The 13,407-nt window shown below is 43.6% G+C and overlaps 1 protein-coding gene across 1 annotated transcript; it reads left to right on the top strand.

The window, feature by feature from the left end:
* Positions 1–253: 253 nt before the first annotated feature.
* LOC309829929 (uncharacterized protein C12orf42) lies at positions 254–12,086 on the top strand (the record flags this gene model as incomplete). Its single annotated transcript, XM_082666184.1, is given in 6 exon segments — positions 254–263; positions 7,843–8,068; positions 8,070–8,094; positions 8,097–8,229; positions 11,639–11,821; positions 11,824–12,086. Coding segments are annotated over 6 exon segments (840 nt in total).
* Positions 12,087–13,407: the final 1,321 nt, after the last annotated feature.

The raw sequence follows: 13,407 nt of genomic DNA, 5'->3' as shown, positions 1-13,407 counted from the left end.
CCCACATCCATGGCAGATATCAGTCATTTCCCCATGAACTGAGATGAGCCCTGGAACTCTTAAAAATTGATGTCCCAATGGGTACTGATGTTCAAGAAGAAAGCTGTTTGCCATCCTTAGGAAGAGACACGACATCAGAGCTGGAATGACTGATTATGGTGAACTGAGCAACATGGACTAATCCCTGAGGCAAGAGAAGTGGTTATCCCCAGGCAAGTCTGCAGAAAGGGAGGAGGGAGGGTATGAGGTGGACATGGAGAACGGTAAGCTATAATGCTGAAGAGCAGTCCTCCTGAGTTCTTCTTCTTATTAAACTTATTAGACACTCATTAAAAGGCGTTCCCCGCTTGTTTCTCAGCCCCCCAGGTTCTTTCAAGATTTTCTTTCTGCGTTTGGTTTTCTGTAATTTTAATATGCTATGCCTATAAGTAGTAGGTCTTTTGTTTTTGTTTTATTTGTTTTTGCATTTATCTTGCCGTGTGTTCTCTGAGCTGCCTGAATTTGTGGTTTGGAAAGTTCTCAGCCATTGTTACTTCAAACATTTCTTCTGCCCATTTTCTCTTTTTTCTTCTACTGGTATTCCAATTATGATGCATACGTTATATCTTATGAAATTGTCCCAGAGTTCTTGTTTTGTTCTTTTTTCCCCCATTTCTTTCTCTCTTTGCATTTCAGTTGAGGAGTTTTTATCGACCTGTCTTCATGCTTTTGCTGATTCTTTCCTTGGCCATGTTCAGTTTACTGATGAGCCTGTCATGGACATTCTTCATTTCTGTTACAGCGTTTTACATTTCTAGCATTTTCTGATTGTGTTTTACTTTTAATAAAAATTGTATATATTTGAAGTGTACAACATGATGATTTGATACACGTGTACACAGTGAAATGATTACCATAGTCAAACTGATTAACCTGTTATCTCCTCATTTAGTTTTTAACCATTTTTTGTGTGATGAGAGAACCTGAAATCTACTCTCTAGCAAATTTCCGGTGTTCAGTACAGTATTATTTACTGCAGTCTTTATGCTGGAAATTAGATCTCTAGATTTATTCATCTTCCATAACTGCAACTTTGTACCCTTTGACTTAACACCTTCCCATTTCCCCCACCTCCCTGTCCTTGGTAACTCCTGTTCTACTCTCTGCTCCTAGGTATTCATTTTAGATTCCACATGTAAGTGAAATCGTGGAGCATTTCTTTTTGATTCTTAGAGTTTCCATCTCTCTGCTTACCTTACTCAGCTGTTCTTTCATGTTGTCTACTTTCTCCGTTAACGCCCTTAGCATATTAATCACAGTATTTGAAATTCCTTCTCTGATAATTCTGATGTCTGTGCCATAGATGAGTTCTTATGCTTGCTTTGTCTCTTCAGATTGGGGTTTTTTTGTTTTCTTGCCTTTTGACATGCCTCATAACTTTCTGTTGAAAGCCAAACATGATACATCAGGTAATAGGAACTGAAGTAAACAGATCTTTGCTGTGGGTGTTTGTGTCGACCCGACTCGGTCCTGGGATGTGTTCAATGTTTGTTGTAGCTGTAAGAACGAGAGGCTTCAGGTTTCTCCAATGTTCTCACTTTTGTTCCCTTTCCAGACTTTGGGCTTCCCTGACTACTCTTCCTGAGAGAGAATCTGTATCTTGTAGCTCTCCCAGCTGGAATCCACTCTTATTATACTGGACACCTGTTGGTGTGCTGATAAGGTGTGGGGGAGGGGAAACATTCTATAATCTTATGATTAATCTCAGTCTTTTAGTGGGTCTGTGTCTCTGGCTGTGACCTTAACAAGTGTTTTTTAGCTTTTTTTTTTTTTTTTTTTTTTTTTACTGCTCCTTAGGTGAGACGAGAAGGCTAAAGGAACTGGAGTGGGAAAAATGCCCTTCCCTCGGCTGGGATAAGGATATGCTTTTGTTGTGGAGGATGCTCTGGGTATATTTTACTAGGATTGTTTTTCCCATGCCTGTATCAGAGCTTTGAAGGGATCTTTTTCAGACTTTCACCTTGAGAAACTAGTGGAGTTCTTATAGACAAAATTTGCTGAAGTGCAGGGACCACCTAAACCTGCTGTCCTCAGGAGTTTCTAACTCTCAAGCTAGTCTACACCCAGCCGCCAGCAATTCATCAAAATGATCATTTAAATGTTCCTACCAGTGTAGGAACCAGCGTATTGTTCCAGAGGCTTCTACTCCAGGTCAACAGATCTTGGTTTGACTCTTTGGATTCATCTGTCTCTCCAGATTTTGGGGTGGCCTTTTGCCCTGCAAACTCAGTTCTCTGATGGGTCCAGGAAAAATTGTTGTTTTTCACTTTCTTAAACTGTTTGTTGTTGTAAGGATAGGACTGTCAGTTTCCAGGCTGTTTCCATGTTGGAGCTAAAACTGGAAGTCCATTACATGTATTTCTGCCAACACCTTCCCCCCCAAAAATGGGGATTATCATTATCTATCCATTTTACAGATGACGAAAATCAAGCCCAGACAGTCTGTGTCTCAACCACTATACACAACTCCCAGGCACATCCAAGTTGCCGTCACTGTTCACTTAGCTGACTGCTAACTGCCTTCTAACTGGCTTCTGTTCTCATCCTCTTCTGCCCAGTTTTCCTTACAGAACTTTTTCAAGGGTAAGTGCTGCTGTCGTGACTCATCTATGGGAAAGTTTTAGTAGCTTTCCATCATATATTGTGTAACTTCTAGACCTCACCTGTCCCTTCTTTTTTGCTCACTTCCATTTAGCCATTGGGTGTAGCAATCTTAGGAATATATCTCAGTCCTTGTGAGGCTGGAATGCTGTTCCCCCCTCCTGCATGACTGACCTTTTCAACCTTCGGGTCAGTCCCAAATTAAATATTACCTTCCTAGGTCTCCACCCATGTTTCTCTGTCTCGCTCCCTTGCTTTTTCCTTGATATCACTCACTACAATTTGTAATCACTTAATTGTGACTTGCTGTTGTCATCTTCTCCCGTTGATTGTAAGCTCTGTGAGGGCAGGGACCACATTTGCCTTATTCTGTTGTATCCCCAGGGCCAAATACAGAGCAAGGCACATAGTAGGCATTTGATAAATATGTTTTTGAATGAAGGAGTGAATAAAATGAGGCAAACTCTGGATGGGTGGAAAAGATATTATTTTCCACTTGAGTCCTTATTGCCAAAAGAGGCTATTCAGGAACTACAGAGGGAGAGAGAACAATAACAACAGCTAAGGCTAACTGAGTACTTCCTGTGTGTCACATACTGCTCTAAACTCTTGTTTATTAACAACTCATTTAATCTGCACCTCAGCCCTGGGTGGTAGTGGCAATCATTATTGCCATTTTGTGAATGGGGAAATTGAGGCACAGAGCACGTAAGTAGCTTGACTTAGGTAACACTGCCAGGAAGAGGTGAACCAGATTTGATCCAAGAAGTCTGGGCTCAGGGCTTGATGCTTTCCAGACCCCTCCCACAGACTCAGCCCCACTAGCTCAAAAACTCTCATTCCCCCACTAGGAGAAGTGGTGAAACTGAGGTGGAAGGCTCCGACTCCACTACGTGGTCTAAGAGTCCTTTAAAAGTGTGTCATTGGGGTGTTCAGTGTTCATTGAAGACCTATTTAAAGTTTAAGTTTGATTTTAGATATGCAGGAGATGATATTAATTAGCTTTACCCTCTATTTATGCCTACAGTTAAGGGCAAGATGAGCTCTGGGGAATTAATTGTCTCTGGGTTTCATTTCTCCTTCTAGGACAGGTGCCTCTAGTTTTTTTGTAACACGAACATGCTGGAGTTAGAAGCCCAAGGGAGCAGAAGAGATAGAGTGGGGATCAAACACATAGAAGTTATACATTGAGGGAGAGCTGCCAGAAGCAGGTGTGATGGGGAGCACCGTCCTACTCCCTGGTAGCCCAGAGGGGCTGAAGATGCAGGGGTTACCATGTTTGTCTTTTTCTAATGAATAGAAGATGAATAAATCTGCATCTGTCATGATTTATCATGAGCTATTTTGCAGCTCAAGAGAAAGAAAAATTGTTTTTGTGAAGTACATTCAGCTCTGAGGGTTATCTTATTGTGCCTTGAAATCTCCTGTCTGCCACAATATTATTTCAAAAGAAATGAGCAACAGATGGAAGACCTGTGCTGCAAAAGAGGCAGCGCTGTCTACACATTGAAAGAACCTGCAAAACTTGAATGTCAGGAAGAATTTCTTAAGATGAGAAACACCCGGGCTTCCCTGGTGGCGCAGTGGTTGAGAGTCCGCCTGCCGATGCAGGGGACGCAGGTTCGTGCCCCGGTCCGGGAAGATCCCACATGCCGGGGAGCGGCTGGGCCCGTGAGCCATGGCCGCTGAGCCTGCGCGTCCGGAGCCTGTGCTCTGCAACGGGAGAGGCCACAACAGTGAGAGGCCCAAGTACCACCAAAAAAAAAAAAAAAAAAGATGAGAAACACCCAAAGACAGGTAGTTGAGAAAAGTTGGCCTGTTGCATCGGTAAGTGAGCACTGGGAGAGGTTGTCTGGAGGCGGGGTTAGCACGTGGGCTTTCCTGGGAGCTGATGCCAGTCACTGGGCCTCAGGCAGAGTACGCAGTCTAAGGTGCCCTGTCTTCTGCACGATGGAAGTCATGCTGGTGGCACTGATGGCGGGCTAAGGCATGGCCAGGAGGGTGGTCAGCACCCACTATTTGCTAGCTGTTGTTGTGGACATTGGCATCCCTCCCTTCATCAAGCCCAGTTCATGGTAGTCACACGTTTCTTATGACGCCACTGGCATTGATTGGGCTATAGAAGAACCAACTCCTTCAAAAATCTAAGAGCTGAGTTCCAACCCCAGCTTCTCTGGTGCTTGACTCGTGGTGTGGACAGATGCTTACCCTCTGACCTCAGGCCCCTCCTGAGTGAATAAGCTGAAGGGTCGTGGTCTGGCTCAAGTGGGTTTACTGGTGTGAAAACAAATAAAATAAGGGGTAGACCAGTTGTCAAGTGGCTGGTATTGCTGGTATCGGAAATGAAGACTGTTCACAGAGAGGTAATGCTTGGAGGAGAGAGACATACCTGAGGTCGGGGCTCTAGGTTGTTCATGAGTGTTTGGACTACATACAATTTATAACAGTACCTGACATCTCTGATGAGTGAGTTAGACCAGTGTCTCCCTAATTACACATCGTAATACCCGAGGGGCTTACAAACTACAGAGACTGGGGCCCCGGGACCACGTGCCTGTATTTTTTCAAAGCCTGCCACACATCGGTGAAGGCGCGGCCGAGAATGGGAAACAGTGAAGTAGACTCAACAGCCGGTAATGTAACGAAGAGCACTGGACTTTCAATCACGAGCAGTGGATTTGGGCTCGAGTTCTGCCGCTGTCTTGGTGGGGAGGTTTGAAAATTTGAGAAAAAAAAAAGACTGAAAGCCATTGGAGATTGGAAACGGCCCTTGCATTTCTAACAACAGTCTGTTTGATGCCCAAACTACTGGTTGTTCTATTCAATTCAGGCAACCTGGCAGCTGTATCATAGAGGAAACCTGAAATCCATGCAGGGGTCTGTGAAACTGGGAGGCTCTTGGGTTGCTGTGCTGAATTCCATTTTGCCAAAAATCAGCTGGTCAAGTTAGCCTCAAGATGATGGGTTCTGCTGATCTGAGTAAGATTTTGTCATTGTTGCGGTACCTAGTATATGGTAGGAGCTTAATGAATATTGGTCGAATAACTAAATAAACAAACATAGTCACCAGCAGTCTCAACATCATATAAGGTGACCTTGATAATTATTACCTATATAAAGTATTACCTTTCTTTCTATCTATCTATCTAAATGTGCCTCTTATATGGCAATTACAAAGTTACCTATTTGCCTTTCTGATAAGCAATGAAATCTCTGATGCAGAGGTAGTGAGATTCAGGGCCCTAGAGGCATTTAAACAGAGATGGATGAAGAAGGTGGTGAGGGTCAGCCTCAGATGACCTTTAAGGTCTCTTTCAACCCATAACTTGTGGAATGTGAAGGTGTGTAAGGTGGCTTCAGCCCTTCCGTCCTGTTCTTGATATCTGAACAACAGAATGAAGGCACGTCAGATGCCATTGGTTCTAAGGCTGTCGACTTTCCTTTGGGACCAAGAGTCCCAGAGCTACTGTTTTGAAAGATTCTAGGAGTTTCTCTGCATTTGGGAAAGACTGATACATTTGTCTACCATTTCAAATTCTGGGATTTACGATGAAAAGGGGCAGGCAGGTAAGATTAAAATGAAAAGCTCAGTCTTCCTAAAGTGCAGGAGGAAGATGAGACTTCTAGAACTCTGTAACCTGCTTATGCACAGAGCTTGCAAATACATCCCCATGACTCCAAGCAGAATACTTAAGCAAATCATCTTCTGAGATGAAGATGGTATGAAAGGAGGTAAATGATAGTGTAACTTTTATAGGGCTGGCCATAGGCCAAAGATGAACACTGGTGGCCCATGGTGATTCAGAGAACAGATGTGTTTTGTGGCATCCATACCGTATATTTTTTTAAATCGAGTGAGTTATGAACATTTAAAAATTAGAAATTTTTACATATATTGAAAAAACATATGTCTGCTTCTCCTGAAAATCCAGAAAAATCTGTCTTCATGGGGCCCACATCCCCTCAGGGCAATAAAAGAACTGAGTCGTGGCTGGCCGCTTCTGATGGCTGCTTCTACTTGACCTCTTCTCTCATTTCTGTTATCTGTGGGGCCCCTGGAGGCATTTCTTTTGATTTCCCCTTCTGCAGGCAAAGCTGCGATTTAGGAGTTGTGTGTCCTGTTACCTAACATGGCCGGCATCTTTGCCACTTGACTGAACCTTGACCGCAGGGAATACGAGTCTTGCTAAGAGTTGCTGCGTCCTGGCACGGTTTCTGCCACATAGTAGAACTCAGGAAATCCACTTCGTTCCTCCCCCCGTTCCATACCTCCCCACCTCCTGGTTTTTCTTCTTTTCTATCCCCCAAGTCTGGACAATTTTTCTTTTAGTGAAAAGGGTACTGTTAATAATTATTCTGGGATAACATGTGTGAGTTTGAACCATTGTGGGTCTATTAGTTTCCGAGGACTGTCATAGCAAAGAACCCCAAACTGGATGCTTAAAACAAGTTATTATCTCACAGTTCTGGAGGCAGAAGTTGGAAATCCACGTATCAGCAGAATACCAAGTATCAGCAGGCTTGGCACCTTCTGGAGGTTCTGAGGGAGAGTTCATGCCTTTCTCTTAGCTTCTGGTGGGTGCTGCAGTCCGTGAGGTACCTTGGTTTGTAGATACATCACTCCACTCTCTGCCTCTGTCATCACATGGCATTCTTCCTGTGTGTCTGTGTCAGTTTTTTCTTCTTATAAGGACACTAGTCATATTGGACTAAGGCCTTACCCTAACAACCTCATCCTGACTTGACTGCAGTTACGAAGACCCTATTACCAAATAAGGTCACATTCACAGCTACAGAAGGTTAGGACCTCAACATATCTTCTTGGGGGACACAACTCAACCCATAAGCTTCAAACTAGCTTTCTGACCTGAAAAGATGGAGATAATAATTCTATTTGTTAGATGAGGTTCCTGTGAGGACTAAATGACCAACATGTCTGGGTCCTCACATGGTGCCTGCAATATAGCTTGAACTCAACAAAAGCATTTCCAGCCTTTTCCCTCCCCTTCCACACCTTTTCCCTCCTCTTTTTCTCCTACTTGGGCACCTGGGTCCTTGGCTTCTCTGTCATTTTGTTCGCTCAGGATAGAAACATGAAACAAACAAAAAAATCCATCCGTTGCCTGATTTTATCCTTCCTGCCATTAATTTCGTAGGTGATATTTAAGTGCCTTCCTTCAATAATGTGTTTACCTTTTACAGTATTTCCAGAAAGGATTCAGACTCCAGTGGCATATAGAAGACTTCTCTGTGCTCTCCAGTACAGCATCCCCAGGCCTCCTGCTCTAAGTATAGCTTCTTTCGACAAAAAAAGCCACGGAGAAGCAAGTCCCTCTCCAACACCATCCAGTGAATGGGAAGAGACCCCATTGATCTTCATGGTCAGACAAGAAATGAATATGGGAGCCAGAGGATCACCCAGGCAGGCCTGAGGCAGTTCAGTTCTGGAATAGTGAATGACAAAAACGCCTATTCAGGTCCACTCAGTAAATCCTATGCACCTGGAGGCCACAGGCACACATATCAACAGGCACGTGAGATTTCAGAACCAGCCCCCTTGTAATTCCAAGGGAGATTCTGTCCCATCTGGTGAGTATCACTTTGTGGTTCCTAACTCTTTCTTCCTCTTTTCAATTGGCCACATTTTGTTTTTAACTTCAATAGAAACAGCAAAATTATTTGGCTCAACGGTAAGTCCTATTCTAGAACATTCTATAAGAACTGTAGTTGTCAGTCTTTAATGGAAGTCTACTTGTTGCTTTGTATTGTATTGGAGGAGAGCACAGGTGTGAGCTGGTGATAAGAGTTTAATGATTCAGGTATTGCACCTGATGATAATGACAAGTATTATCATCAGCATCCCAACCCCCATATATGATGCTCTCAGATACTGTGCTGAGCACTTTATTTTATGAAATCCTCATATAACCCTCTTAGGCAGATAATGTTATTATCCCCATTTTACAAATAAGGAAGGTGTGAATTCATAGCACAGAATAATGTGTATAAAAATGAAGTATCTCAAAACTGTGTAACAGGAGGAACGGTTTAAAGGTAAGAAGATGGACCAGAAGGAATGAGCTTTGACATCAGGGAAACCCGAGCCCAGAACCAGAAATACTTGGGCTCAAATTTCTGCTTTCTACTGTTTCATTGAGTTCTGTCGCCATGATCAAGTCCCATAAATGTTCTCTGAGCCCAGTATTTTCTGTAAACTGACAATTACTACCTTGAAGAGATGTTGTTGATATAAAATTCCCCGAACACAGCAGGGCCGACTAAATGGCGGTTGTGATGGTGGCGTTTATGGTGCTGATATTCTGACTGCAGGAGAGGAAGTGTCAGGAGACAATGCATACCTCCAAATATTCTAGGAAGTGTCATGCAGAAGGAGAAGGATTAGACTGATTTTATGCAGCTTTTGTTTTTTTTTTTTTTTTTAGGTAACTTTTTGGGTAGATTTTGTTGCACATATTTATACAGTTTGTTGGAATCGACCAATAGAAGAAAGAGAAATTTCGACACAGTCCAAAGGAGAACCTTCTTTGAACTAGAGGATAATGTCCTGCCTGGGCTGTAAATGGTAAAGTTGAGGCTGGGAGACTTTCTACCAAAGATGCTGAGTCAGAGATTCTCCTTCTCTGGGAGGATGGGCTTGATGATGGCACGTTGAGGATGCTGGCAGGTTGACACATTTTGAGTCTTATGTATAAGGCAATGTGCTAAAATCTGATCATACATCTTCAACTATGGTCCATACGGCTACCTTCTGAGGCAAGAACTGTTATCTTCCCGTGGTTTAGATGACGATTTGGTGGCCCACAGGGATTCTGTAACTTTAGGGACGGAGCCAGGATTCGAGCCTCCATTCTGACTCCAGGTCAGAGCATTCTTCTATTAAGATTCCAGATATGACCGTAATAGCTCATAGGTACTGAGCACTTACTATGCACGAGATGCTTTACATTTTATCATGTTCTTCCCTCAGATACTTGCTTAGTTTGCTTTTACGCTTCCTTCAGGTCTTTACTGAAATGTCACCTACGTGGGTGGGCTTTCCTAACCTTTCTCACTTTATTTTCCTCCTTAAGATTTACTACCAGCTGACACTTACACATTTCTTCGTTTGCTTATCTGTCAGCCTGCTTTCTCTTCCACTCCCTCTCTTCCCAACTCTAATGCATGCTCCATAAGTGCAGGGATATTGCAGCTTTATTCCTTTCTGTATTCCCAGTGTCTAGAATACTGCCAGACACATAACAGGCACTCAAATATTAATGAATGAAGAAAACGAATGGACAGATTTAATCCCACTAGCAACCCTGTGAAGTAGGTAATACAATCCTCATGTTTCAGGTAAGGACAAAGAGACTTAGGCCAGGTGATATGCTGGGATATAAATCTATGATGGTCTGCCCCCAAAGCCTGTATATTCCCTTACACCAAACTGTTCCTCTAAGACAGTTTGTTACAAAATGCATCATTATTGAATTACGTTCAGGGAAGGAATTCCTATTCTTTGTCCCAAGACAGAGGACAGCATATTCTGTCTAGGTTGTATTCTGTTTCTCTAAATTCCAGAGTCACATCTATGATCTTAGGTGGAATCGTCTTGCAATGAATGGGTCATATGCCAGGGCTGTAAATTCAAATCACCAAATAGTTATTAAGCATCTAGTTTTCACAAAGCAATGTGTTTGGCTCTCTGAAAGCTTTTACTTACCTGGCCATATTGAAATGCCATTCTACCTTTATTTCCAGGAAATAATTCTCACGTTGGAGAAATCAGGCTCACTAAAAATGTTTCACAGTTTGACTTGGTTATGTTAAGTGTGTAGTGGGAGCTGCCCAGTACATACCAAACATAGAACAGTGTGTGATGAACTAAACTGAAATACTTAGTGTTATACCATTTGACACCCACTGTTAGGAAGGCAATGTGCATTTGAAATCTTCTTCATATTTTTTGAGTTTGCCAATGATCCCCTGGGTGGCTCCAAATATTTCAGACATCTGCATGCTATTCAAAGCCCTTTAAAAGTTTACAGAAAGTGATTTAAGTCATCTAAGTTATCTTAATACACTACTGAAGAATTACACTTTAATTTTGCGTAGGTCAGTGGGCAGGATTTCTTACTTAAAAACGATTTTGGGGGGGGGGGCACAGGGCGCGGGGCATGCAGGATCTTAATTCCTTGACCAGGGATCAAACCCGTGCCCCCTGCAGTGGAAGCGCAGAGTCTTAACCACTGGATTGCCCACTGATTGTTTTCATTTTCACCTAGTTTGACGTTTCTAATAAAACTCATGAAATAGTTGCCTCCGGGAGTTTTAAACTGTCAGCAGTGTGTCTAAATGCGCCGCGGATCTGTTTGTTTTTCCAGATCCGAATAATTTCCATTCACAGATTTTCCCCAGATTTCCAATTTGAGGATTTATTTTAGTCACCCATTCTTCTGTTTCCCTCTCTTTAGAAGTTTTGAACTGTTTGTCTTGAAATTAAGTTTTATGAGGATTGGGCTTCCCTGGTGGCGCAGTGGTTGAGAGTCCGCCTGCCGATGCAGGGGACACGGGTTTGTGCCCCGGTCCGGGAAGATCCCACATGCCGCGGAGCGGCTGGACCCGTGAGCCATGGCCGCTGAGCCTGCACGTCCGAAGCCTGTGCTCTGCAACGGGAGAGGCCACAATGATGAGAGGCCAGCGTACCGCAAAAAAAAAAACGTTTTATGAGGATTCTGTAAAAGTTATTTTGGGGGGAAGAGGTGCTTTCAAACAATAGGAAAAGAATCGATAGCATTTTATTTTCTTAAAGAAATATGGGAAGCACATGAGGGTAATGTCAAGGGATTTAAAATTTTTTCTCAGCACGTTACAAACATCGATTTCTCAAACATCCAGTTATCAGGAGATTTTTTTTTTTTTTTTTTTTTTTAAGCCCCAGCGGGGCAGGTAAATTCCACACACTTGAGCACCACCCTGGCTTTTCTTTGCCTTCCAGGTCTTACTCTGAGGCCATACACTGCCGTCGGCCTCAACGGGAGAAGCCAGACCCCCTTTGCCTCGTCCAGGGTCTCCTGGAGTTTGTCAGAGCTTGAGCTGGAAGAGAGGCTGACACCCACAGTAGGCGCACCGGCAAACCCAGATTCCCAAAGCTGGCTCCTGGGCGCACCCGGGAATTCAGTGCGAGGGGCACAGTTGCCATGGCACCAGAGATGCTCCCCAGGCATCTTCATCCTCCCGGGAAAAGGGGGCCCGGGGCAGACGCCTCTCTCCCTGGCAGTCTGGCAGGAGCGCCCCTTCCTGTGCTTGCCCGTGCTCCCACCCATCTCCCCTCCAAGAGGTTAATCAAGGTTTGCTCCTCTCCGCCCTCCCGCCTACCCCCGCGTTTCCATACGGTTTGTTCACAGGCCCCTCCTAGGCCGGGGGTGAATGCTCACTTACACTGACCACTGCGAGGGAATTGTTCCGTGAGCGCTGCCCATCTTCCAATCAATGCCTGCCCTGAACAACAGAAAGGGCCTCAGATGTACTGGTTTCCACAGAACCATTGTTAGGCTTCACAGAAGCAGTTTTGAACCTAATAAATAATGTCAAAAGTCTCTATCGCAGCCAAAAATGTTCCTTTTGAAGGATTTCTAATAGTATTTTTGTTCTGCAGTGTCTCCCAGTGTCACAAAGAATTTGTGCCTCACAATGGGGATGGGGTACATCGCGTGCCACTTCGCAATGTGCCGCCGTCAGGGATGGCCAGGACCCCGCTTTGTTTTGCTCTCGCAGGTAAACGGTTTCACCTGCCAACTTGGGCTTTAGTTTAAGGATGTTTTCTAAGGGCCTTCTGAGTCTCTAAACAGAGGTTTTGAAAACATAATTGAATGTCTGTAATTTAATAGTTAACATGAAATTTGATTACTCCCAGTGTGCCTAGGGGAATTTTCTACAGGCTATATTAAGGTTTTTATGTCAGAAACCTGAAGCTGGATCCTCTCTGGAGGCTCTGAAACACATGGAACTAAGTTTAATGCAAAAGAGATGCTTAGGGAATGTTTTATCAAACTGGTGGTTTTAGGCAGTATTTTTGATTTTGGCTAACGTCACTTAAACGTGGCAGCTTTTCGCTGTGAGGCGATGCAGAGACTGATTTATCAAATGATTTTATGGGTTGAGTTATTTTTTTTTCTTTTTAATGTGTTATTTTTTTCACCATTCAGAGAGAAACACAAATCAATGTGACCAAGTCATTCATGTGCAGTTTTGCACTCAAGTTTCTTGCAATTTCCCCACAGACTTGGATTCACAGAATTTGATACATGTAAAATCCTACTGCACTTTCCCCTTCAGTTTGAGATTTATATATATGTATATAAAATGCTTATATACTACTATGTGTATACTGTATGTAGTATGTCTATATTTAAGATGTCCTCCTGTCTAAAGTCCAAATGTAAGTTTCAAAGTTTCAATCGAAATGAAATGTTACACCTGATAGTTGCTTAACATTTAGAAGTCTGTTTAATCCTTTGAGGACGATTTGATGGTTTTTGAATATTATTCCCTCGGAGTAATGCACTTAAAAAATGTATCCCCAGGGCTTCCCTGGTGGCGCAGTGGTTGAGAGTCTGCCTGCCGCTGCAGGGGACACGGGTTTGTGCCCCGGTCCGGGAAGATCCCACATGCCCCGGAGCGGTTGGGCCTGTGAGCCATGGCCGCTGAGCCTGCGCGTCTGGAGCCTGTGCTCTGCAATGGGAGAGGCCACAACAGTTAGAGGCC

This window comes from Grampus griseus, assembly GCF_964374135.1.
Source record: "Grampus griseus genome assembly, chromosome: 11".
Lineage (NCBI taxonomy): Eukaryota > Metazoa > Chordata > Mammalia > Artiodactyla > Delphinidae > Grampus > Grampus griseus.
This window is presented reverse-complemented; position numbering and strand designations above follow the sequence as displayed.